Source organism: Neophocaena asiaeorientalis, unplaced genomic scaffold (assembly GCF_003031525.2).
Source record: "Neophocaena asiaeorientalis asiaeorientalis breed wild unplaced genomic scaffold, Neophocaena_asiaeorientalis_V1.1 scaffold165, whole genome shotgun sequence".
NCBI lineage: Eukaryota > Metazoa > Chordata > Mammalia > Artiodactyla > Phocoenidae > Neophocaena > Neophocaena asiaeorientalis.
In genome coordinates, this window is record NW_020173918.1 from 1155269 (window position 1) to 1182980 (window position 27712).

The following is a 27712-nucleotide window of genomic DNA, read 5'->3' on the forward strand; positions in this document are numbered from 1 at the left end:
CGTCAGTGCGCGAGCCGCTGTCGCACCGTGGCCGCCGGTGCACGCGAGTGCGCACTTGGAGCGCGTCGCGGGCCCAGAAGGCTGCAAACCCATCGCCCTTTCTGTCCTTGTTCTTTTGCGAATTTCCGGGCTTCCCTGCTCTTCCAAGAATCATTCTTGAGTGGGGCCTGGGAGCCGGCGAACGGTCCACGATGAGCTGTAAGGCGAAGAGTCTGCTGGAGGCGATAAAGTTCTCAGGAAAGGCTCTCGGTTTTGACAGAAATTTGGAAAAGGTATTAGAGGCGAAGGCGCGGTTTCTAATGAAGGGAAAGAACGCACCATGCTTGGTTCGTGGTGAGCGCTGAATAAATTGTCTCTGGCTAGATTCTGTTGGACTGCGTCCCTAAATTCACCTTAGTAATAATAATTACTACTTTAATGGAGCACAGTTATGTGCTAGGTGTGCCTACATTGATCTGTCAGCCTTTAAAACGAAAACGTAAGTGGTTTGGCCAGCAAAATGGCTTAGCCAGCAAAAATAGCAGAGGAATTGCACTTTGGGACATGCAAACTGTGGCCAACTATAGGCAAGTCCTCAACTGTTCTTTTATAGCGAGGAGAAGAGAATGTTGAGAGGAGCTGTTTTGAACAAGTTCGCTGGAGAAGAGGAGAGCTGGGGCTGTGGTCGTCTCATTGGTTGAGTTGCGGAGGTTTCTCAGCAGCTGGGTTGTTGCTGGAGGAGGAGAAAATCTTCCTTTTTCCTTCTGGGGTTTATAAAGTAAGCTGGGAGTGGTAAGTGGGGGAGAGTTCCCCCTTCAGGGCTTCCCAACTCCATTTTGAATGAGGTATTTTATAATAATAATTTTATAATTGTAACATTATATAATTGTTATTACAATATTATAAACATTTTTAAAAGAAGTGAAACTAATTTTAGTAAAATATTTTAAGTAACTCATTATATCCAAAACATTTAACATGTAATCAGTACTTAATCATGTACTTAATCTTTGAAATCCCGTGTGAATTTTACACTTACAGCACATCTCAATTCATACTAGCCATGTTTCAAGTGCTCAATACTGACAGGTGACTAGTGGCTACCATGTTAACTGCACAGGTCAGTATCATAGTAGGTGCTCTGTATTTGTTAATTTTATCAAAAATGGATTTTGTAGTTGTCTACTTTTCGTGTGGGAAGAGTTGCTCAGGCTAAAGTACAGGTTTATGCTTAGTGATGTATAAATCCAGTCGTGAACATGGTTTCTTTTACCATAAATTTTAAGGTAACGTGATCTAGACCAGTGGTTCTCATTTGAGGGTGGTTTTGCTCCCCATGGGACATTTGACAGTGTCTGGAGACATTTTTGATCATCACAACTGGAGTGTGGTGGGAGGGGTGGGACTGGCATCTAGTGGCTATTGGCCAGGGATGCTGCTGAACATCCCACACTGCACAGGTTCCCTCCCCCGTCCCCACGACAGAGAATCACCCACTCCAAACGTCAACAGTGCTGAGGTTTTGAACACTTGACTTAAACCATCCTCTTATCATTCATTTTGTCCTAGGTCAAAACTAGATAAATTGCAACTTTGTTGTTCTCTATAATATATAAACCATGTCTTTGCACTGAAGTTTCAGTTGGTTGTTCAAATCTTGCGATTTCTACATGTGTTGGCATGGAACAGAATGTGGTCTTTCTCTAAATCTCTGGTTAATAATTCTTGTTTTTGTTTTTTATTTTGCGGTAGGCGGGCCTCTCACCGTTGTGGCCTCTCCCGTTGCGGAGCACAGGCTCCGGATGCGCAGGCTCAGTGGCCATGGCTCACGGGCCCAGCCGCTCCGTGGCATGTGGGATCTTCCCAGACCGGGGCACGAACCCGCGTCCACTGCATCGGCAGACGGACTCCCAACCACTGCGCCACCAGGGGAGCCCAATAATTCTTCTTTTTTAATTAATTAGTTTATTTTTTGGCTGCACTGGGTCTCTAGTTGCGGCGAGCAGGGGCTACTCTTCGTTTTGCGGTGCACGGGTTTCTCATGGCAGTGGCTTCTCTTGTTGCGGAGCACGGGCTCTAGGCGCGCGGGCTTCAGTAGTTGTGGCACGCAGGCTCCGTAGTTGTGCCTCGCGGGCTCTAGAGCACAGACTCAGTAGTTGTGGCGCACGGACTTAGTTGCTCCGCGGCATGTGGGATCTTCCCGGACCAGGGCTCGAACCCGTGTCCCCTGCTTTGGCAGGCAGATTCTTAACCACTGCGCCACCAGGGAAGTCCCAACAATTCTTTAAAGTCTCTTAATATAATTAGTGTGGTTTTTGCGCCTCACTGGACCTTGACTGACAAAATTGTTTTATGTCAAAGAATTGTCCATTTGGTGATTTAAATATGACACCAGAGATTTTTCAAGGCAAGAAATGCTCACTTTTAAGTGCAGGATTTTAAAATGCAAGAATATTGGTAAAACTAAATTGGAGTAAAGATGTATATGGTCTCTCAGACACACTTGTCCTCTATACCTCATCGCTTTTGCAAAGGTGAGAAGGAATAATGTTTCTGGGTGTAAGAAGCAAGTGAGATGTACAGTACTATTGTGTCAAGTCTGCTCCATCACCCACTCCCACAGAATCAATGAATCAAGTAGAATAACACTTGAAAATTTGGCTGATAATATTCCAGTGGGGATTTTGTTTTTTGGGCAGATGTTTTGACCTGGCATATAGAATCTGATAAATGATGGTGACTTTCTGTTCCTCTAAAAATGATCTGTTGAAAAAGGCAAATTGCAAAATTAGTTATGGTACAGATGTCAAGTCAGTGCATGAGATCATACATTAGAACTTCTTTATTTAAGCCAGTTCTCTTTTTAAAACCTCTGTTTTATCAGTGTTTATAAATACCCACAAAACCTATCTTTTATAAAACACTGATTCAGAAAAACTAACATGCAAAATAAACGTCCTACATGTGGTCTGTCACTCCCATCACTCCAGCCAACTGCCAGCACCAAGCACCATACATGTGAATTATGCCATCTAAGTCAACCAGCTCCTAGCAATCTGCCAGCTGCCTGTAGAAACAAGAGTGAGTCCAGGCAAGCCCGACAGAAGAACTGGCTGGCTGAGCCCAGCCTAAATTGCCAACTGACAGAATCAAAATCTAATAAATGACTTTGTTTTAAGCCCAAAAAAGAAAGTGTCCTGTTCTTGCTATAAGATCACTTTTAAATCAGTCAACAAACTAAATACTCTAGGTTATAAAGAAATGCCAATCACAATGCCTCGCACTCTAGGAGTTTATCGTCTCAGGGAAGAGAAAAGTGGGTTCCAAGGAACAGTCCCATCAGATGTGCCCTGAGAAAAAAGAGTTCTATGAATAAATAATTTCAGAAAACATTGATGTTGTATACCCCCTTTTAAATTGTAGTAAAATACACATAACATAAAGTTCACCATCTTAACCATATTGAAGTATTCAATTCAATAGTAATTATTGCATTCACATGGTTGTAACATCACCACCATCCATCTCCAGAACTTTCCTATGATAACTTTTATCATAGGGCTTACTATTCATTATTGAAAATATCTGTTGATTTTTCTGTCTTCCCTCTCCTCACTGAGAGCTCTTTGGGAGCAAGTCCATAGCAGAGTTCCATCTTGCAAAACTGGAACTCTACCCATTAAACAATAACTTCGCATTCCCTTTTTTCCCCAGCCCTGGCAACCCTCATCTACAGTCTGTCTCTCTGAATTTGGCTACACTATGTATCTCCTCTGAGTGGAGCCATTATATCCCTTTTATATCTTAAAACTTTTGACTAGTTCTGTGATAAACATGTTTAACCTTATTATGTTTAAGTTACTTGCCAGTGGAATTCTTTCCCCCACAATAACACATGTGGAAGGACGTATCTCAGGTGAGATCTGGAATCTCAGGTGAGATCTGGAAATACCATGTGGAATCCAACACACAAAGAAATAAGGGAGGGCAGTTCTGAAGCAAGGTAAAATTGTGTAGAGTCATCCTTGTGGACATGAGAGGTGAAGATGTGTAGGTGAATGAGCTGTCTCAAGAGGAAGAACACAGACTAGAGAGAAGCATTAAGGATTTAGGACGGAACCTTGAGGACATACAGGGTTGAGAAAGATAAGCAGCCTTTGAAGACTATAGAAATGATTAGGAAGGTAAGAATTGACCTTATACTTAACTAGAAAAACTGAGGCTTTGGATCTACCACAAAAGGACAGTAATATTATTTAAAATTTATCAACATGATATGCCAATAGATATTTCTGGAATACTGTTCCTCAGTGAACAGAGATTATTTAAACTTCTTTGTTGCTGTTTGACTTGTGGCTTTATCATAACTGGCTCACCATATTTACATTCCTGCAGGGCATAATTCCTTCCTGGGAATGACTCTGTATTCAGGTACTACATTCCAAACTAGATCAGCTGCAAAAATTCTACCCAAGTTTGTGCTTTCCCTCTTGAGAGGAGATCTGGAGCAGTGGATAGCCCCAGTCCTCAGTCTGTAGGTGGTGAGGAAGTTCCTCCTCTATTAGCCCCTCTTTTCCAGGTTCAAGGCAGCAGAGAAGCTGTATTTGAGAGAAATCTTGCCAATGTGATTGATGTGACAGAGGCCTTCATAGCATCCACCTTTATAGGCATTCTAGAATAATTTGATAAAATCTGCCATTTGCCAACCCGATGAGGCAGGTACTATTATTATCCCCATTTTACACATGAGAAAATAGAAGCTTAACTTTTCTAAGGCCTCACAACTAGTAAGGGGGATCTAAACCCAAGTTGTCCGCTCCCTGCCTGTGTGTTAACATTGTATTATAGTACCTAACCTTAGAGAAACTGTCCTGTATCCTGAGTGAAACTGGCACCAACTGGAGCCTTTGGTGGGCTTGTGAGTCTGAATGATTAGTTGACCCTCTGACTCCTGGCGGGCATTGCAGAATAAGAGCCAGCAAAGGGGATGTGGAGTGGCTAATGGAGGAGGAAAAGAATCCGGAGGTGTGAACGTGGGAGTTCAGGAAAGGCCAGAAAACAGTTTAGATGTTGCAGAATGCTGAGAGGTCAAGTAAGGGACAGGCTGAAAAGCATCCACTGAATTTAGTAATTAAGTCATCCTTGATCTTGGCAACAGAAACAGTTCCAACTGGGCAGTTTTAAGCAAATCCCTGCACCTTAAAATTGCTTAAAATAAAAATTTTAAGCAAATTTTAAAAATTTAAGCAAATGTGAAACTATTCAAACCAACTTTCAGTTTGATGGTTGTGTCTGAGTCACAACTTTGATAAGGATGAGAATTAAAATGTTTTAATCACCTATGATATGCCAGGCCCCATTCTAACTTAATTTGAATTTTATCTTAATCTTTATAAAACTCTAGGAGGGTAGTGCTATCATCTCCACTTTACAGCTAAGGAAACGTCAGTTAAGGATCTTGCCTAAGGGGCTTCCCTGGTGGTGCAGTGGTTAAGAATCTGTCTGCTAATGCCGGGGACGTGGTCCAGGAAGATCCCATATGCCACGGAGCGACTAAGCCCGTGCGCCACAACTGCTGAGCCTGCGAGCCTCAACTACTGAGCCCACACGTCTACAGCCCGTGCTCTGCAACAAGAGAAGCCACTGCTATGAGAAGCCCGCGCACCTCAATGGAAGAGTAGCTCACGCTCCCTGCAACTAGAGAAAGCCCGCACAGCAACAAAGACCCAATGCAGCCAAAAATAATTTAAAAAAAAAAAAAAAAAGGATCTTGCCTAAGTCTGGCTCCAGAGCTAGTACTCTTAACTATTGGTCTAGTCACCTGTGTAATTAAGCTACTAAAACATACATTTATTATAAAACTGAAATGTTGGGCCGATACAGCAGCATGGCTGAACCACAATTCTTGAATAGCTTATGCCCTTTTATGGCCCCTTAACATAATTTCCAACTATTTTTCTTGCCGTTGCCACCCCATCACACTGCCACCTTCTATCTTACTCTTTACCTCTTTTCCTGCTTATATGCAGGTGCATTTTTACATCATCCTCAGACACACTTCCTCTGGTATCTGTACTGTGTCACATGTGAAATCAGCTGTGTCCATCATCAGGGCAAATTGCTTTGAAAACAGCCTCCTTCACAAATACACAAAATTCTCATCCACCAGTATTACCTGTTCTCTGTGCTTTTGTGCATACATATGGTCTTTCGCATTCCATCTCCTTGGTTGACTCACGTTTGTACATACGTGCAGGTTTTCTCATGCCATGTGCCACACTCCTTGAGGACCGTTACAGACACCCTTACAGAGCCAGAGACATATGTTTCTTTATCCATTAGCAGAGGCCCTGTGTGTGCTGCTCAGCAATCAGCAGCAGTCCCAATCAGGCGGTGACTCTTAAAAGACCAGAAAGATTGGAAACCTCAAGGCCTAAGAATAATTCTGGGTTCTGGGCAGAGCTTCCTATTAGGGACTGTCTCCTTCATTGCTGTTGACTATTAGGGATCCCTTCTCAATGTCTTTACTGAAAAGCTAAGTGAGGAAGGGAGAAACTGTGTTCGTCACCTGAAGCATATCTCTCTGTGATGGAATTTGAGCCTGCAGGTCAGGGGTGGCAGTGGGGGATGCTGTGGTAGCATGAGTCATATAAACTCATGTGAATGCCTGAGGTGCAGGGAAGAGACAGTACACTGCAGGCCATACAGAAAAGGGGCGGATGTTTATATGAGCGCATGTCCATTTAAGACCATTTTTATGCTAAACTGAGAAGTCTGTTGTGTCAGACTGGGCTGAGCCATAAAAGTTCTTGCCAGTCTATTGCAGTCTTCCAACCTGCAGGATTATTGGGGCCATGGCAGCTATATTTCTGATCCCATGGCATCATAAAAGGCTACACGCCCATCTTCCTCCCGATGCATGAAGTCCTAGTTGTCTGCAGCAGTCCAGGTGAGATGTGAGGGGAGGCAGTTTTGCATTAGTGGTTAAGCCAGAGACACCTGGGTCCAATGGAGATAACACTACTTCAAAGATTTGTGAGGATCGAGACAGGGTCTCAATGCCTGTAAGACAATGCATGTACATTTCTGAGCATGGTCTGTAACACAAAGTTAGCCATAGTTACTAACCAAATAAACACCTGTGCTCTCTACAGCCTATATCTTAACTGAGATCTTTTTTTTTTTTTAAATAGTGTCCTCCCCCCAACCCCATTCTTTTTTTTTGTGGTACGCGGGCCTCTCACTGTTGTGGCCTCTCCTGTTTCGGAGCACAGGCTCCGGACGCGCAGGCCCAGTGGCCACGGCTCATGGGCCCAGCTGCTACGCGGCATGTGGGATCTTCCTGGACCGGGGCACGACCCCGTGTCCCCTGCATCGGCAGGTGGATTTTCAACCACTACACCACCAGGGAAGCCCCCCCAGCCCCATTCTTCATCAGACAGGTAGCTCTCCATTTGTTTTTTCCACCGCAAGACTGTTTCTTAGTTCTGGGAGGTTGGGTAGGACATCCCTTCATTGGGATGGACATCCCAATGTTGGACATCCCTTCTTCCATTGGTTTACTTATTTTTACTGAGGGAGACAAGAATTGGCAACGCAGGGAATTCCCTGGCGGTCCAGTGGTTAGGACTCCACACTTTCACTGCTGAGGGCCCCGGGTTCGGTCCCTGGTCAGGGATCTAGGATCCCACAAGCCATGCAGCCCAGCCAAAAAAACCGAAAAGAATTGGCAACACATAAAAGCATGTCTCTGCCATATCTGGCTGACCAGTACAAAAGTATCTCTATTCCAACGTACCTTTTCAACCAGTTTTGTATCTTAGTATGTCCTTTGTCCTTTCAAGTTGTGGAAAAAGATAAATATTAAAATCAGTATTTTGGCGGACTTCCCTGGTGGTCCAGTGGTTAAGAATCCGCCTTCCAACGCAGGGGACATGGGTTTGATCCCTGGTCAAGGAACTAAGATCGCACATGCTGTGGGGCAACTAAGCCATGTGCTGCAACTACTGAGCCCGCACGCTGCAACGAAGATCCTGCATGCTGCAATTAAGATCTGATGCAGCCAAAAAAACCAAAAAAACAAAATCAGTAGTCTGCCGTAGAAAATCCAATTGACATTTGTTTTACCTTTTGTAATCCCAGCCAAAGTTAGATAATAAAATGGAACTTTAAGAACTGACCTCTACTAAACACACCAAACCTTAAAATTACACTAAACTACCTTTGGTGACTATGATGCTTTCCTATTCGATTCTATTTCTTGAACTGCCTGGCTTTTTTCTGTCTTCACCTGCCTAACCCCTGCCCGTCCTTCAATCCACAAATAATTCCCCAGGATGCCTTTCCTAATGTCTCTTACCTGAAAACATACTTTGATAAGTAAGATCCTTACTTCCAGCAACCTGTATTTATCCTATCTGCAGTAATTTGCTCTACTGCAGTGTGCATGTGTGTCTATTCCTTTAGACTGGGAACCCCTTAAAAGCAGGGATTTGATCTCGTTCATCTTTAGACTGCAGTGCTTGACAGACTCAGGTAAATGCCCCCAATAAGGTGAGTTTACACCTTGGGCTTGCTTGGTGTGTATTATTAGTTTATGAGGACATCTTGTGGCTAGGTCATTTATTGTATAAATAGACTTGATCCCGTTCTAACGTTTACTTTTCCATTGATTTACCCATTAAGCAAAACATATTATTTAGGATGGTTCATATTTTATAGTTCTGTTTCTGTTTTACATCAGGGCCTTCTAGGGGATAAACAACAACAAACAACTAAAGTCATAGTTTGTGAAATGCTGAAATGTCTGCCTGGTGGGAGCATAAAGGCCGCTGAATACCTAGAGATTCTATAGTTAGCAACTAGGGAGACTTGGAGGTGGACAGACCTAGATCTGAATCTCAGTTCTGTCACATCCTGGGTGACCTTGAGAGTAAACCACTCTGAATTTAAGTTACACAAACTGGAAATAATCCCTTCCTTGTTATATAGTATATGGAAAGACTTTGGCACAGTGCCTGACAGGAAAGTGCTCAATAAATGGTAGTTATCTAGAATTAAACCATTTAATGCTTGAGACATCCTTTCCTGTATCTAAAAACAGACACATCAAATATTCATCCATATTCTGCCTGAACACTTCTAGTGACGGTGAGAATTATGTTGCTGGATGCAGCACATTCCATTCACAGTTTAGTTCCAGCTTCTAAATATTATCTATGATGTTTTTTCCTAGTAATTTAGATAGGATATAAGAAACACTTCTATTATTTTTCTTTAAGTTTCCTTTCTAAAGATGTTTGATATAACATTTTAAATTCATTGTTCCACATTTTATCTTTCATATAATTTTTTCATTATGATACCATAAATGGGGCAGGACCTTAAAAGCAGCAATTTACCTTTGCTGGATTCTATCAAACTTTTTTCATATTAAAATAGGTTTATGGTATAAGCTTATTAATTCTAGTAATGCATTGAATTACCCAATTTATTCCAATAAATGGTTTTAAACCATTCATTATGAAGTCATTCTAAAAAACTACTTTGTGCAAAAACTAGAGAACATCCAAATTAAAACTATAATGGGTTAACAGATCACAAGGACCAGCTGGCTTTGTTGGTGCAAAATTTCTAAGGAGACATTAAGAGATGCCAGGTGAAAAGCTCAGATGGAATGTTTGATTTCTGCAGAGGAGTGGAGATTAAGAAAAACTACTCCTGTTTTTCCCTAAGTATTCCTTTTTATTTCAAACCAGTTTACATCAGAGTTATTTTCTATCAGAGAGAGATTGGTAACTTGATTTTCAATTTCTCAATCAACTTTTTGGGGGTGACTTGGTTTAATCCAATGATTGTTAGGCTGTTTGGGCTTTTCTAATACCACCAAATATTCAAAATTCTTTTTTTTTTTTACACTTAGGTGACTGTTGTTTCTGCTGTCCCTGGGAAAGTGATTTGTGAAGTGAAAGTAGAAGAGCAGCATACCAATAAAATGGGCACCCTCCATGGTGGCATGACAGCCACTTTAGTGGATGTCGTATCAACATATGCTCTGCTGTGCACAGAAAGGGGAGCACCCGGAGTCAGTGTCGACATGAACATAACGTATGTATCCAAACTGTACCCCAAATAACTTTTTCCAACGTGGTAACTCATTTCAAACAACCGAGACGAAACACATTCATAACATAAATAAAGCATGAGGTGCCCTTAGCTGGCCATCCTTAAATGCAGCTATAGATTTGCCTTAAAATATTCCATGGTTTTCGAATCTAGAACTAGAGGAATTAATGTCCAAGTACAATATATATCAGTAATAATAAGTAATCAGTAATATAACCAGTAATAAATGGGGAATGATCTAAACACTCAAAAAGGCAAACATTCAGCTTCTAACATGCATACTGGTGGGGAAAAAAATCATCACAAACTCACAGTTTGTAACTGTTTTTCATACAATCCTTAAAAGTGCCACTTGTACAAATGTCTCATGAAGGTTGTACTGAGTACCTATAGAGAAAAGCTAGAATAAAAATAAAAGTTGAGGAAACCTTCACGTATACATCGCCATTGCCTTGTAACAAGGTGAACACAAATGTCCAGTTTTGCAATACTTCATGTTTTTCTGCAACTGCACAGACATGCTCTCATGATAAGGAAGCAGAACCCCAGATGTCAGGTTTGTCACTCACTGTTGTGAAAATGCCTGCAGGGGTCAAACACTTCCAGATGCAAAAAATTAAATTCCCACATTAACTAGTACTGTTGCCAGTGTCCCGTTCACTAAAGAGTGCAGGGCCCGGGGATTTAGTTTCAAGACAATTGATTTTTCCACCTAAGCAAGAGAAGAAAGATTTTTGTTGGAAGGGGAGGCAGGGGTTAGGGTGGGAAAGCCAATGTGATATATCACAAGGGCAATGGAAATAATGTATCAGGTTTTTAAACAATCTACATCTTTTCTTAGGCTAACTTAACTTTCAGTCTCTCTCTACTGTGGAAATAAACTGAGAGTGCAGTAAGCAAATCACAGGACAAGATGCAAATGGTGTTTTGAAATTAAGACGTACAAAAAGAAGGATCTGCTTGGGCACTGGTGAGCCTATTCAGCAGTCCTTACCTTATTCCACATGATAAGGGTAAGACCACTTGATGACTCTGCTTTGCCTCAAGACCCTCTACCACCCTTTGCCTTAAGATCTCTCTACAACCAGAGATCTTCCAACCTAGCACTGCATTTCCTGATCTTCTAAGATACTGCTGCTACAATCCTAAAGGATTTTTAATAAGCTAAACATAATTTTGGCCTTTCAAAGTATGTGTTGCCAAAGTATTGGCCACCATCAAGAGCTGCCTGAGATTCAAAAGGGCCTCATATTAATTCCTTATAGTTCTTATTAAGTCATTTTAGAGTTGAATGAGTTCTGCATATTGATATGACAAGATATTAACACCAAGTGTTACTTCACCTACGAAGTTAAGCCAATTAAGTGAAAGCTCAAGGAAACCTCTAGCCACAAATAAATATTAAGTGGGAAACTAAAAAAAAAAAAAAATAGGGCAGTGTGGGGAGGGCAGGGGCAGTTGAAAACCCCTTCCTATATTTTTGGGAAAAGAAATTCGTGTGCATAAGGAATCAGTAAGATATTACTTGGTCAGGACCAGCCATTCAAATTAGAAAGGATATTATTCTTAAACTATTTAGGAGTAAATAAGTAACATAAGGCTGTTATGAGATGCACACAACTTTCTCTTTTAAAACCTATTTGCTGTTAACTAAATTTAAATGTTTCTTTTCAAGGTACATGTCACCTGCTAAAATGGGAGAAGATATAGTGATTACAGCACATGTTCTGAAGCAAGGAAAAACACTTGCATTTGTTTCTGTGGATCTGATGAACAAGGCCACGGGAAAATTAATAGCACAAGGCAGACACACAAAACACCTGGGAAACTGAGAACAGCAGGGTGACCTAAAGAAACTCAACAATGAATGTCCAGAGTAAATCTGACTTGAACAAATATAATTTTCAAAATAAATTAGCACAACCAGAAGTGGCTAAGAAATATTTTCTTTGGGGAAAATGCCATAGAGATCAAGTGGAATATAGGATAGAGTTGTCTATATTCTAAGCCTCTTTAGTTTTAGTTTATAATCATACATGATACTTGGATGAAAACGTTCGTAGCTCAAAAGTGTTTTGAAAACAGGTAAAGCAAAGCTAGCAGGACCATTTTGAGATAAGATTACCTTGAAACTAAAATTCAAGATAAAGGAGAAATATAAATTAACGATTAATCCTTAACAAACTGTAGGTCCTTCTCAGCTCTAAAATGTTACATTTTTTAACCCAATTTCAAGATTATGGAACTTCAAAATAGATGAACCATAGGCCACATTGGAAAATAAAGTAGACTGAGTAGTCCTCAAGTTTAAGGCTAAGCACATTAGTGATAAATAGTCCAGTGGGTGCACTGCTTTTCTGAGAATTTATTACAGGATTGGCATATTTTATAGTGGTGGGGGCAGCATACTATTAGCCCCTTTTCTCGTACCTAGGATAAAACCATGCAGATCTTGAATCTCCCAATCTGCAGTACTGGAAAGACCAAGTTCACAAATTGTTTAGTCCATTTCTCGAAGTTTTCCTGACTATGGCATTCATAATAGTTGGTTTCTGCCATCAGGGGGTCTTAGTTAACATTTCATGACTGAAGATCATAAAGTTCCAAAGCAACTTTGGAAACTCGAAACACAGTCAACAGTTAAAGGTTTATTGTCCTTTGGTTGTCTTAGAATACATGCTGATCTGTCTGCTGAAAGGACAGAAGCAGACTTGATAGTAGCAGTGGGCACACAAGAAACCCAGATCTAGTATTTCCCACTAAAAGTAACTTGGGCTTCTTGGAGAAATACCTGATTTCAGAGCTGGGGGCTGAGATAGGGAAATTACAAGATGAACATATCTTGTGCTTTGAAAGTAAGGAAGTGCTCAAGAAAATGATGAGAGGCATGAAAATTATACAGCATTGAAAAGGGAGTCCATACTGTTTAGGTAATAATATTGAATAAACAGCAGAGACAGGAGAGCTCTTCCTTTTAACAGAATGCTGGTAAATGTGGAGGGGTAGATATAAAATAATAACTATAAAATGGGGAAATAGGACATCACGTTGACCAATTAAAATGAAAATCAACAGTGTACACGGACAGTGTGTTTCTAGGGGGCATAAGGTACTTACATTGGGCTTTGGCCAGGATACATAATCCAAATCTAACCATGAAGGAACATCACTCAAATGTAAAATAAGGACACTCTGTGTTTAAAAAAATTGGCCTGTACTCTTCAAACTGTCAAGGTCATTAAACAAGTTGAGGAACTGTTCAAGATTAAAGGAGACTAGAAACATGACAACTGAATGCAATGATCCTGTACTAACTATAGGGAAATAAAAAAAAACCCACATAATCAAAGATAGGAGGACAATCAACAAAAGTGAAATATGGATGGTAAATTAAAGTATATCATTGTTACATTTGAGTTTGATAATTTTACTGTGGTACTTGTACTTGGGATATATGGAGTACTTGGGACATATGGAGTACCGAGGGGGAAGGGATCAAACTCCCAAACGATTCAGAAAATATATATAAATATATGGAGAAAGACAAAATGTCAAGAGTTATTTTGTGGGTGAAGTTTATACAGGAGCTTTCTGTATTACTTATAACTTTCCCAATTAAAATTATTCTAAAATAAAAACTTTAACTCTACAGAGCCAGACAGCCAGGTTTTAAATCCTCCCCTACTCACAATGAGTGTGGACAAGTTCCTAAACCTCTGCATCTAGATCCCCTCAAGGTTGTTAGGTTAAGATAAGAGCTTAGAACAGTACCCAGCCATGATAAAGTGTTAATTTCAAATAGATTCTAATTTTAAGTTAATCAGAAAACATGTGAAAAATTATTCTAAAATTAAGAATATTTTTTTTCTTTTCCATGAAGCCAGGCATAAAGCCAGGATGATAATTGTTAAAAGCTAACAAAATGTCCTTGATTCCCATACCTGTTGAAATTATAAACCCAACTTCTCTTGAGTTTACTGTTTAGCCATGTTTATAAACCCTCCTAAGGTCATCAATAACGGGTACCCAAGCGACTTAGAAGAAAAGTTACCACTTCGAGTTTTGTGTATTCACCTGAATAGTCAGGGAACTTTCACCTATTTTATTTAGGTTTTCATTTATTCAAATTCCAACCAGAAGCTAAATACAATTGGAAACTGGTAAGCACTAAGTTTTACTCCAAAGGAGTAGGATCGTTCAGATTTACTCCGAGAAAAGTATGCAACCCTTAAGCAAAGCTTTTCTTCATTTAAAAGAAAAATAAAACCAAAAACCAAAAAAAACTATACAGTAGTCTTTCCTTATGTTCATTGCACAAAATGAGTTCTCCTTTTAGAACTTTGACACTCAATGGTGTTTTTGTATGTTTTCACAATTTAAGATCCAACTTTAGTAACTTGTCTACTTCAAAAAACCCTAAGTTTTCCTTTAGGGTGGTGTAAAAACCAGTATTTCTGCACAATTCACTGGAATTTTTTCCTTTATAATAAAAATCTCTTTTTAAAAACAAAAAACAAAAACCAAAAGGAAAGTCCTCTACCTATTATGGTTTCTGCAGCTATGAATGTATCTCTCAGTTTTATAGCTGCTTAGCTACTTCAGACTCCAGATCTGCTTTAATGTGTATAACTGAATCCACACTCAGCAGAATGCTCTTTCATAACAGCAACTTGGGGAGAGATCTGGAAATAAAATACACATATTTATGAGTACCAGGAAGCAAACATGGCCCAGTAATATATGAGGCAAGAATGCCTACAATGAGATGCTTTTTTCATTTAAGATTTCTTTCCCATGGTTGTATTTTCTTTTCTTTTCTTTTCTTTTTTTTTTTTTTTTAAAACAACCACTTCTGGTCATTAGAATGAATCTGACAGTGCTCTGGAACAATGTGATTATAGCAAAGCTTTAAGTTTTTAAAATGTTATTTATACCTGTTACATTCACTTCTCACCCTCCAAATACTGATGACAGATGTCAAAGAGGCAAAACCCAGCACAAATGGAAAGACTATCAAGAATGAGTATCACCTTGTGCTTTCAGATACGTTTCAGCATTTCAGTGTACAACAGTCCTTTCATTTCACATTTTTAGTAAGATGCTGATGCAGTGCAGCAAATATGCAAAGCATCTTCTTTCACACAGTCTGTGCAGAAGACATCTAATTTAAGTTCTGAGATACAAATGATAAAAAAAAATCCAGGATGAACAAGTTTCAAAATGCATAGTGTTCTGTGCATGAGTCCATTTTCTTTAAACTCTGAAAGAATAAAGTGGTAAGAAAAAAAGAAAAAAAACTGCCGCTGCACTCTCTGATCTTCTCCATTTTGCTGGTCAGCACTCTATTCTGGCATATAAGGATGGAGGTGATCCTCTATGGTGCCAACTGCCCAGTGGGTAAGCTGCTCCTGTGGCAGGTAGAGGCAGATGCTGCATAACTTGAAGATTGTAGCTTTGTTTTTTGGAGTCTGGAAGGGGAAAATTTTTTTTAATATTCTTAATAAATAAAGACTTTAACATAAATGACCGATTATCACATGAAGTCCATCTCCCACAATTTATTAAGCACTTAATGGACACAGTAACAAAGCATACAGAGTAAGGGAAGAAATTATGGTTCCCATCCATAGGGACCTTAGCCTAAATAGGACAGAACCATGCCATACAAAATATAGAGAAAACAGAGTAAACATGATTATAAACTAAATGTTTACAGAGTTTATGCAGAATAAAAAATTGAAAGTTAGGAAAGTCAAACACAGACTACTTGCTGAAAGAAATCAGGGTTAAAAGCATTTCATGGAGATAGATTTGAACAGAGGTTTGCAATCACATTTGTATACAGAAAGACAGCAGATGTGGTGAGAGTAGATGGTAGAGAGATTAGAAATAGGTAAAAAAGATTTAAGTGTATCCTGGGGGAAAGGACTAGAAGGCCAATGAATTAACAGTTAAATCAAACTCTTAAGTATTTTTTAAAAAGCAGTTACTATTTTAACATCTAACATGTGATAAACAAATGGTAGGTGCTTTCACAAATAACCACTGCTAGTAAGTCGAGGATGAAATCTGAACCCAGAACTGCCTTCAAAGTTTTGCATCTTTTCACTATAGCATCTCTTAAAAAAAAAAAGGTGAAAGACTGCCTTTGCCAATGTCTGAAGCAGACTAGCTACCTACATATGTAAATGAACCTATACATATATATTTTTTCATTTTAACTTTTAAAACAACCTATGACTATTCAGACTCTAGGCATATGCCTCTATGCCACTGCGCATTCAAAATTCTTTTTTGCTCTAGCCCTTATCATATATATTATATTAGGATATAAAGGACAGAAGATCTCTGCTAGATGATTTTTATCAAATTTCTTAATTTCTGGATTTCCTTAGCTATAAAATGGTAGTAGTAAGATCTACACCTCAGAAGACTTCTGTGACGATTAAATAAGCTCATACACGTAAAGCTCTTAGTATAGAGTCTGGTGCATAATACAGTTGACCCTTGAACAACATGGATTTGGGTTGCTCAGGTCCACTTATACACAAATTTTTTCCAATAAATATACTGGGAAAATTTTGGAGATTTGTGATAATTTGAAAAAATAGACAAACCACGCAGTCTAGAAATTTCAAAAAAAGTTAAGTGTGTCGTGAATGCATAAAATGTATGTACAGATGACCCTTGAACAACACAGGCGGTGGGGCACCGACCCTACCTGCAGTTGAAAATCTGCATAGAGTTTACAGTCTTCCCTCCATATACTCGGTTCCAGATCAGCAGATTCAACCAACCACGAATTCAACCAACTGCAGATCGTACAGTACTGTAGTATGTATTTATTGAAAAAACTTCATGTATTAAGTGGATCAGCGCAGCTCTAACCTGTGTCATTCAAGGGTCAACTGCAGACCCTAGTCTATTCTTACATAGGCATAAGGTGAGTGACATTTAATATATAATTAATGTGTTAGCTTTCTACCTGTTTTATTGCTTTGCTTTCAAAGGATTACATTACCATATAGTATGCCTCTCTCACAACTGGAGAAATAACATAGCCTGTAAGTGGCTTTTAAAAAAATGTTACAATGTTTCTAATACTGTATTATGAATATGCCTATAATACTGTATGCCATAAAACTTTCATAATGATTCATTCATTAGCATTCGTTAGTGGACAGCTAGGCTACCAAGAAGCAATCGTATCGATTACAGTACGCTGTCATAAAGCAACTATACTACACTTCTTCAGTATCAATATATGGATCATTATACCTGTAAATAAATATGAATTTCTTTTTTACATTATCTTTCTGACGTCTAACGTTACTAATATAATTAGTAGATGTTACTAACACCTAGTGTTTTGTATATAAAACAATATTGTAGTTACAATTCATCTTGTAAATAAAATTCATAAACTTAGGTATCAATAAATACAGTATAGTACTGTAAGTGTATTTTCTATTATGATTTTCTTAACATCTTCTGTTCAGTTTTATTGTTAAGAATACAATATATAACACACATAACATACAAAATACGTGTTAATCGACCATTTACATTATTAGTAAGGCTTCCAGTCAACAGTAGACTAAGTTTATGAGGAGTCAAAAGTCATATGCAAAGTGTACAGGGGTTGGCACCCTTAACCCCTGAATTGTTGAAGCATCAACTGTATACTATAGGTGGTGGCCACCACTATTATATCAATTCCCTCATGAACTAGTGGAGGTTGATTCTTCCATATAATGCCAATACAGCAACACATCTCCAGCTTATGAAGATCGAGAACAGAACCTGAGTGGAAGAAGGGGACTAAGAGCACTGAAGAACAAATTCATCTACAACTAGCAGATACCAGTGATCCCAGTGTGCCCAGGACTGACTGAGGGGTTTCTAGGACTTGGGACTTTCCAGTATTAAAACCAGGACATTCCAGACAAACTGAGACTACTGGTCACACCCTACCTTCAACCCAAATTTAGCTTATGAGCTTATAATTTTCTTTTCATTAAAAGGATTCAAGCTGTTTGCTTCATAAAATATTAACACCTGACCTCGATACATAAAAAGAGATGATTTGTTAACTTATTTAGCCAAGAAACTCCTTCAATTCACTAGTCATTTCTATATAGTATTATTGACCTCATATATATTCACATGAAAATGAAGTTGCTACACTAGTGTATGTTATTATTAAATCTATGACTAAAAATCTTTGTTGTGGATTCCACAATATAAGTCAATACCCTGCTATACAGTTTTCTCAACAAGTAACTCAAATGAAAGTACACTACAGGCAATTAAAAAGGAAAAAAGAGTGAACTAAAAAGTATTCACCAAGGGCTTCCCTGGTGGCGCAGTGGTTGGGAGTCCGCCTGCTGATGCAGGAGACACGGGTTCGTGCCCCGGTCCAGGAAGATCCCACATGCCGCAGAGCGGCTAGGCCTGTGAGCCATGGCTGCTGGGCCTGCGCGTCCGGAGCCTGTGCCCCGCAACGGGAGAGGCCACAACAGTGAGAGGCCCACGTACCGCAAAAAAAAAAAAAAAAAAAAAAAAGTATTCACCAAAGGAAAGCTGAGGTAAAGAAGAAACTGAGAACAAACAATAAGGCCCAAACCAAAAACACCCCACCTAAATTGTATGGTTCTTTATCAGTTTTATCAGATGCTTCCAGTGAAATTAATCTTCTTTTTTTTTTTTTTTTTTTTTTTTTTGGGGCCGCACCATGGCCCACTGGCCCAGCCGCTGTGCGGCATGTGGGATCCTCCTGGACCGGGGCACGAACCTGTGTCCCCTGAATCGGCAGGCAGACTCTCAACCACTGCGCCACCAGGGAAGCCCCTAATCTTCTTAATTCCCAGTTTTTTTATTTGTACCTACACCATAATTACTTAACTTTTTACAAAGTGGAAAATGTACAATCTTCCCAAGTAGTCTATCAGCTCCTTGAAGGTAGCAGTATGATTCCCATTTGTATTTTTCTAGTACCTTGCATAGACTCCCTCTTAAATAAAAACAAAAATGTTCTACAATGTAATTAATAGTGTACTTTTAAAATAAGTCATAATTTAAATCACCTTCTCAATGAGGCCTTCTCTGGTGACACCATCTAAGAATTCACACCCAACAGTTTATGTAATTCCCTCTTTTCTCTTAGCACTTATCACTATCTAACTATATATTTTACTTATCTACTTCTAGGTCTCCCACAATGGAATGTCAACCCAAAAGGAATTTCTAACTTGTTCATTGCTGTACAGTGCCTGGCACTTAGCGCTCATTTGTTGAATGAATGCTAAATAAATTGAAATGATGCCATTTTTAAAAGTTAATAACAAAGTATTGATTATCTACTATAAATTCTAAGTGATGATATTTAGGCTTAGGTTGGTAAGAATAAACAACACTTTACAGAATAAAAATCAATTTGGAATACCTGGATTGCTACTTAAATTGGAAGTACTTATTTAAAACACATGTGCACCTTTTAAAAACAGATGTGCCTCATCCTTTCAGATATTTATTTAAAAGGTCTAGGCCAGTGCTTCTCAAAACATAATGTGTTATCACTTGAGGATTTTATTCAAAGTAAAGATTTTGATTATTGCACGCTGGAATCATGACTTCTAAAAGCTCCCCAGGTAGTTCTAATATGCAGCAAAGTTTTGGGAACCACTGTTCTCGGTTAAGGTCAGGACGTCTGTTTCTTGGTTTTTAAGTAACTTCAAAATTAATGCCATGTTGAAGGAGCAAAACAGAATTAAGTAACATATAGAAAACAGTTTGATAGCCAATAAGCTTTTAAAATGAGCCCTTATGTGGTTTTAAAAAAAAAAAAAGAAAAGTAAAAAACAGCTTACCTGCAAGTGCTGTCTGTCAATGAAGAGAAACACTGACTGGTTAGGATTGTTGACAACAATTCCAGTCTTGTCCTTTCGGCTCAGTACGTGCAGAAACTGTTTTTCATAGTCACCGTGATGAAACTCAAATTTGGCCTAATTAAGAAATATAAACGTTTATGTGTAACCACAAGCATGTTATATACCACCTGAAACATCAGCTGCACTCATATGCATAGAGTTGTGCTGTTCAGTATGGTAACCAACAGAGGCTACTTAAATTTATATTAATTAACTGCAATTTAAAATTCAGTTCTTTAGTAGTACTAGCCACATATCAATATGATCAATAGTCACATGTGGCTTGTGGCCTCCATTCTAACTAGTCTCTTGAGATACAGAAGATTTCCTTCATCACAGAAAGTTCTACTGGATAGCACTTCATAGTTTGACCTTTAAGAAAAACTACACCAAACTGACTAAATCCTAATACTCAATGATTTTAAGCCAAATATCATAAAATCAGATTTTCAGATTTTCAAACCCACTCAGCTCAAGACCCCTACCTTAGTATTTTAAGCCCAATGACACATCCCTTCTTGCTATTATAACATATAAGGAATACTGTAGATGGTTCTTGGAAATAAATCTATTTATATTCCAAATTCCAATCCCAGCTGCACATCTCACTACTTATACGACCTGTGCAAATCCCTTAACTTTTTAAGACTTAAAACAGGGCTCTAACCCATCAGTTAAGAGGAGTAAATGAAATGTAAAGCCCACACCTGAAATATGCTTCCAGTCCTCACAAGGATGAGCACCTGAGGATACAGGAACCCCTCAAAGTTTTTTTTTTTTTTTTTTTGCAGTACACGGGCCTCTCACTGCTGTGGTCTCTCCTGTTGTAGAGCACAGGCTCCGGACGCGCAGGCTCAGCGGCCGTGGCTCACGGGCCCAGCCGCTCCGTGGCACGTGGGATCTTCCTGGACTAGGGCACAAACCCGTGTCCCCTGCATCGGCAGGCGGACTCTCAACCACTGTGCCACCAGGAAGCCCCCCCTCAAATTTTTAAAAAATGTTTTTATATGTATTTTTTCAGATGATTAAAAAAAAACTTTTTTTGTTATGAAGAACAGTTATCAAGTCAGTCATAATATTCTTTTAATCTTTTAACATGAGGAAGATTAACACAATCCTCCCACAAAATGTCTGTGAAGAGGCCAAATGCTAGGTGAAAACACCAGGCTAACGGGGAATTCAAGAAACCTGGAAACTTTAATCTGATATTTAGATAGTGAACTGTAAAAATGATTATTAGTCCATTCAGTTCAAACAATCTTTATTCTCCTATTATGTCAAAGACAGCAGAAAATACTAACATGGAAAAAACATCAGTTCCTGCTATCTAGGATTTTACTACCCAGTAGTTTTTCTCATAAACCATAACGCAAAAGATGTTATGGCATCCCCTATGTACTACTGTATGTAAAATGTAATACTGAATTGTACCTCTGCACAATTCAAATATTCATTGAACTCAGAATACAAAAAGCATGTTATCAGATACTGAAAAATACGAATAAGACTATCTCAACCTTAAGGGACTCACATACTGCTGAAGAGGAAAAGCACACAGAAATATAAAACCTAACCTGCTTCAGATCTTTCCCCGAATAAGATGTGGTTATTTGTAAAAAACCTAAAATGGGTTCTTACTGTTAAAGTGCTATGGGAAGAAAGAATTAACAGAGTAGACAAGAGTGCAATATTAGGAAGTGATTTTGCATTGGGCCTTGAAAGATGACAGTAATCTTCCTTGGAGAAAATAGTAATGGTAAGTAATTTGGAAAATGCCGTTATAGGAAACAGAACCTACACAAACACAAGTGTCAAAATCAAGACACTGCTCAAGAAAGAAAGCCTGAAGTGTTTCAATATGGCAAATATCAGGGTGGATGGAAGAGGCCAGTAGAGTATCACACTGAAAAGAGATTTGAGTGAGACTGGAAAAGGCCTTGTCTGTATTTCTATGGCACTTCAATTCTATCCTATTTGAATATCCAAAGATTTGGGAAGAAGTGGTCCACACTGAAAAGAAAACTCTCATAGGTACCATGTAAGAAATAATTCCCGGAAGAAAAGTAATGAATGTTTTAATAGTGTGATGAAGAGCTAACCTAAAGCAACAGCATAAGGGATGAAGAGGAAAGAAGAGATCTACTTTACTAGTACTTCTCTGTACTTCACAGCACTATGAATACAGTAGAACTGGATATTTTAAAACAATCTTTACTCTGGTTCCTATTAAATCTCACGACTGAAGTATTCAGATTTTAAACTGCTTCGAGTCAAAAAAAAAAAGCGTGAGTTAAAGTTTACTTTTCCTTTTCTCATCTATCTTGAGAAAAAACTATGTTATTTTTATTTAAAGCTTTTCAGGATATTTATGTATATTAAGTTACTTCAGAGAAGTGTATTTGTTTTTACATTGTTACCTTATTTACTGCAGTAGAATTCTAAAATTATAAAGCTATTACCTATATCCTACTGCTTATATTCAGTCCGTAAGTTAACATTTTATCATTCGCGGAGCTTTCCACAGTGCAGGGTAGCGAATTAAACAAATTCTTTGTTTTTCTGATTGTTAAATAAGTATGCTCATATAGAAATTTACTGAAACACATACATATATTTAAAAAGGAAAAGTCAGCTATATCTGACCTAAAACTAATCATAATTAACACTTTGGTGGATCTTGTTGTACTTCCTTCCATTCATATATATATATATACACACTATAAATAAAATTAAAATCATCAACACCCAGGTAAATGCCCTGAAATAAAGCACTAGAATTGTCAAGCACATCAAATGACAAGTCAAAACATAGCAAGATGTCAAGGAAAGTTAATTAAGAACCACTACTACATTTACTTTTCTCCTATAAAGTTTTTATGCAAATCAACTCCTAGAAAAGGGTTTAATTCATTTCTTAGATTCCTTTGACAACCAGGGTTAAGTATAAAGTATTTTATGAGTGTGTGGTGCAGGGGAAGAGATTTTCTGAAGTTCATCTATGGGCTCCTCTATAAATAAACAAATGTCTACCTTAAAAGATTTTCTCTGACCATAATTTCAAGGACACACTGGATAGTTAGAACCACCTCATTCTCAAAGAGATTCTATAATCCAAACGCTTCCTATTCTTGCATTATAACAGTCAAAAGGCGAGGAGGGACTCATGAAGTAAAACTTATTAGAGAGCATATTCCCAAAGAATTTCTTTAATTGGACGCTATTCTGAGTTTTCAACTTGTTTACATGTTCACCACACTTATTTTAGAATAAAATACCTGAACAGGCCTAAAAGGCTCATCAGATTCTTTCCACCGAGAGAACAGGAGACAGACAATTTTTTCAATATCATTCCGAGGCCAAAGAATGAAATCCATCTCCTGAGTACAGCCAATTACATCCTATAAAATGCAAAAAAAAAAAAAAAAAAATTTACTTTCAAGGAAACAAAGCCGGAACAAGCAGTGTCACAACTTACAGGGTTTGACTACAGAAACGTTTTACAAGTGCAAAAGGTCCACTATACAGCCGACCCTTGAACAGCTTGGGCATGAAGGGCACTGAGCAGAGTCGAAATTTCAGCACACAACTTTATAGCCAGCCCCCCATACACCTACAGTCCTGCATCTGTGAATTCAACCAACTGTGGATTGAGTAGTATTGTATATGTATTTATTGAAAAAATCTGCTTATAAGTGGATCCTTGCAGTTGGTGCAACTCTGTGTTGTTCAAGGGTCAACCATGTATCACTTTATGTCTTTTATGAGGTTTGTATACAATTTGAACAGCTCATGACCTAATTCTAACTTTTATCTTATAGAGTCCACATATAATCACTCAGTCCAATGTTTTCCACATCAAGATCTTAACTCAGTGCATAGTGAAAACTCCAACCGCAGCTCTAATTTTGTCTTTTCTTTTAAAGTCCTTGTACCATTATTTCCACTCTTCAAAATCAGAACTTCTAATATGAATCACTACCTTCTAATCACAGGTGAAATGCTATTTTTGTTGTATGCTGATTATTGAGGACAACTAACCTCTTCCAGACCAGTGTATGGTTATCTCCAGCCTCCCCAACAAGCCCACTAATCCTGGGGACCTCTTGTTCAAGTTTGCCCAGACTAACTTTCTTTCAATGAGCTGCCGAAGTTTAGCAAAATTCCTTACTTATAAGGGGCATGATGTTCTCCCCTGAAAAAGGAAATCCCAATGAACAGTAATATAAACCACGAACCACAGCAACAATGTACACAATTACCAACATAATAACACATAAGAAAGTTATCCATGCTTTATTTAAATTCCACTTTTAAAGAGATTTATGACCATAATTAACTACCCATTCTTAGGACGAAGAAAAACCCAAGTTTAACTCACAAAAACCTACCAAAACCAAGAGAAAAACAGAATTTACCCTTCTCATAGACTGGTATCGAGGAGCATGGAGCTGTACCACATCCTTCTGTAAAAGCTCTATGGAACTTTCCAAGGAATAGCTGGAATCTCGCACACCTTTCAGGATATTTTCTTCATAATTATTTGTCATGACTGGTATAACCTCAGACACTTCAAAGAGTGCTGATTTTTTCTTCTAAAAGAAAAAAAAAAAGGTGTATTAACCCACAGGGAGCACACTGTCTTAACACCCAGAGTTCATATTACAATGTCATGTACCTTTATTCTAACCCAGCAAAATTCTTAACTGATGTAATTTTTGTACTGAAAACACAGATTTCCAAATAGGTAGATCCTTCTGTTCTTCTCCCAACCCCCTTACTCCTCTACCACACACAAACAGGCTATTATCAGAATGTTTTAACTGCATGGTTTTATAGCATTATGGTAACCATAGCAAGTACTTATTTTAGACAATATTTCTTAAATGCTGTGAGAAACAAACACCAGATACCCCTAAGGTTAAAAAAACAAAACAGTGATTTACTCTTGATGTAAATTCACTTAACTGGTCCTATAGACAGCCAAATTAAAATCTCAGCAGTTTAAAATCAAAGCTCTTCAGACAAATTAACTGCTTCACTCCTTAAAAGGGTCAATTTCCATTACTCCTTCTGGATATTACGTAACTACAAGCGTCAACATTCAAGAAAAAAAAAGTCTGCCAAATCTTCAAACGTAGTTAAGATCAAGGGCTCATCATCAACTTAGGTTATAAAATTTATCAACTCCTCAGACAACTGCCTGGATACTGTCCATTCAAAGAATAAAAGCAGGTTTTCATAGGTGTTAGAAGAGCTAGATGGTATAATCTGGGGCATCTCACAGATTAAATTCAAATATCTAGTCTCACTACTTATATCTTGTATTTATTTCTAGTGAACCTACATTATAATGGCTTCAACTAAAATCTCATCTTATCAATGCTGCAATTAACAAAGAAAAAAAAAGAAGTAAATCCGTGATATCATTTCAAAACAAACCACTTTTGAAACCACTTTAAAATGCTAGACTCTAGCAGCTAAGAGCATTCTTAAATATTGAATACTAGTATCTTCAATAGTGGGGTAAAAACGTGGGAAAATTAAAGGGATACCACGCTAAGATGATGTTTCTGATATGAAATTAGCTCATAATTTAAGCACAAAATCAAAGTAGTATTTCCTTAATATTCGTAACCTGACCTCATGTCAAAGAGAGATCGATTATCTAAGAAAGTGTCCATTATTTTAAGTTGCAAAAAAATACTGCTTTTATCATGTTCTCCTCACAACTTATTATTTGCTATTTAACTGTGAATTAATTCTGATTAAGACAAAAAAATTTAAACTTCTTTTGGTCATTCTGAATTTTAATCAACTACACTTCTAAACACAAATTAAACCTTTACAGTAATCAATTGCTCTAAGAATTAAAGTGCATTCTATTTCGTTAAATGTACCATGAGAAAAGGTAACGAGTTGATGAACCAGATCGCTTTCAGCATATAAACATTTTGATTCTAATTTACTACTTTCAAACATTCTGTATACTTTAAACAATCTTTAAATTCAGTTATCAAGTTCTTTATGTAACTCCACATAAATGAAATTCATTGTAAAACATAAATGAGTTTTACAAATGCTACCCACCCCATGTTAACTAAAAGTGGATCCTAAGAAGCTTTAGAATTAAGTAATACCAAACCAAGAGCACTCAAGCCTTCCATTCATAGTTATACGGCAACTCCTTTGATTGAGATAATTACCCACAAGGGTCAAAGTTAAAGCACACAAATGTAGACTCTTTAACCTAATATACACTTACAAAAACCACTTGTGCTAATTCACATTAAGAACTTTAAATTACCTTCTCCTTGAATACAAAGGCAATATACATCTTGAAGTCAAACTGGTCAGCTAGAGATTCTTTTTTCTTTCTAAGCTGAGCACGTAGTCTGTTCAGAGCTTGTTTCTTCCGGGAGTTTGGGTCCCCCATTTTGAAATACAGGTGGTACTAAAGCCTTTGGAAATTGTCACTAAACTATGGGCACTTTTTCTTAAGACTCAAGTACAACAGAAACAAGTCATTTTTTTCCTGCTAATATGATTGAATAGCTAAAATCAAGACTGTAACCCAAAAACTGCACCTTCTGGCAATATTAGCAGACTGTCATATTACAGGGTCAAGAAACAAAAGCTGCTGTCCAGTCATGTTTGGACAATAACGTTTGGGGTCAGATGGGAAAAAGGAAGGGAAGGAAGGAAAGAAAGAGGAGAAAATACTTGAACTAACTTTTTGGAAAACACATTTGGCTTAACTGCCAAAATAAAGGTGGGGGAACTGAAAAACCTATTAATAGGATTTAGGTGTGCAATGAAACACAGCTGACATCAGTCCAATCCTCAAAATCCATCCGGATTTTTTTCCCTCTTTTCAGAGAAGGGATAATGAAAAGGAATGGGGAGGGGGACTGTGATCCTTGCTTTCTGAATGTCAAAAAAAAAAAAAAAAGGAAAGGGGAAAAAGAAGCCACCAAAATAACCCCCCAAAACAGGGTAGGTGAATGAAACTGAAATACCCAATTGGATTTTACCCAGCCAGATCCATGGCTGTAGTACCTAATTAATTCTTAGTTATTTCAGATTTCACTATTGCTATATATTGTCAGTGCGTGTTATTGATTACACTTGGTGGTGAGCAAAGAGAAAAGTGCAAAATCGGTTGAGAAGGAAGGGGAGAGGTACAGGGCTTCCCTGCAATCAACTACAGTGTATACCGGGGGCGGGCAGCTGTTGCCCAAAGGAGCCATAAGAAAAAACAGCGGAGTCATTACCAACTTCCCCATCACCCACATTTTCACCCTCAGGCGGCTGCTAATGCTGCTGCCAAGGAGAATCATGATGGCACAGGGAAAGGGGGTACAGAATACAGTAATGACTCCGGCTCTGTGGTTAGACCTGATTAATGCCCGGGATCCCAACACCCCAAGTCCTGCAATGAGTCCTACATTCCCCAAGGGAGCCTTCCCTATGAATCTGCCCCCTTGCAAGACCGTGGGGAGTGCGACTTATCTTCTTGTGAGCATTGCTGAGGCAAAGGTGGCGGGCTCTTCTCCCAAATCCCAGGCAGTGCCTGGGGACCACCGGCCTTCCACCCCCCAGGTCCCACCCCCACCCTTTGCCTTCAGCGGCAGCGACTCACTCGCACCACGGGAGACACTGGATCACTCGGGTTTTCACTC

General features: G+C 38.5%; 2 protein-coding genes across 3 annotated transcripts; one reads left to right on the top strand and one right to left on the bottom strand.

The window, feature by feature from the left end:
* The first annotated feature begins 3 nt into the window (after positions 1-3).
* On the top strand, positions 4-14387 carry ACOT13 (acyl-CoA thioesterase 13). The gene is made up of 3 exons (XM_024752042.1): positions 4-272; positions 9902-10086; positions 11780-14387. The coding sequence occupies exons 1-3, from the start codon at positions 192-194 to the stop codon at positions 11934-11936; spliced, it is 423 nt and encodes a 140-aa protein (XP_024607810.1). The 5' UTR covers positions 4-191; the 3' UTR covers positions 11937-14387.
* CUNH6orf62 (chromosome unknown C6orf62 homolog) lies at positions 14165-27706 on the bottom strand. Of its 2 annotated transcripts, none has more exons than XM_024752040.1 (5): positions 26338-27659; positions 24449-24625; positions 23309-23431; positions 19974-20108; positions 14165-15572 (listed from the first exon to the last, which is right to left on the bottom strand). In XM_024752040.1, the coding sequence occupies exons 1-5, from the start codon at positions 26464-26466 to the stop codon at positions 15447-15449; spliced, it is 690 nt and encodes a 229-aa protein (XP_024607808.1). In that variant the 5' UTR covers positions 26467-27659; the 3' UTR covers positions 14165-15446. The 2 variants fall into 2 exon arrangements, with proteins under 2 accessions (XP_024607808.1, XP_024607809.1); XM_024752041.1 differs by lacking the exon at positions 26338-27659 and adding an exon at positions 27673-27706 and having other exon boundaries at positions 14174-15572.
* Between the last annotated feature and the right edge of the window lie 6 nt (positions 27707-27712).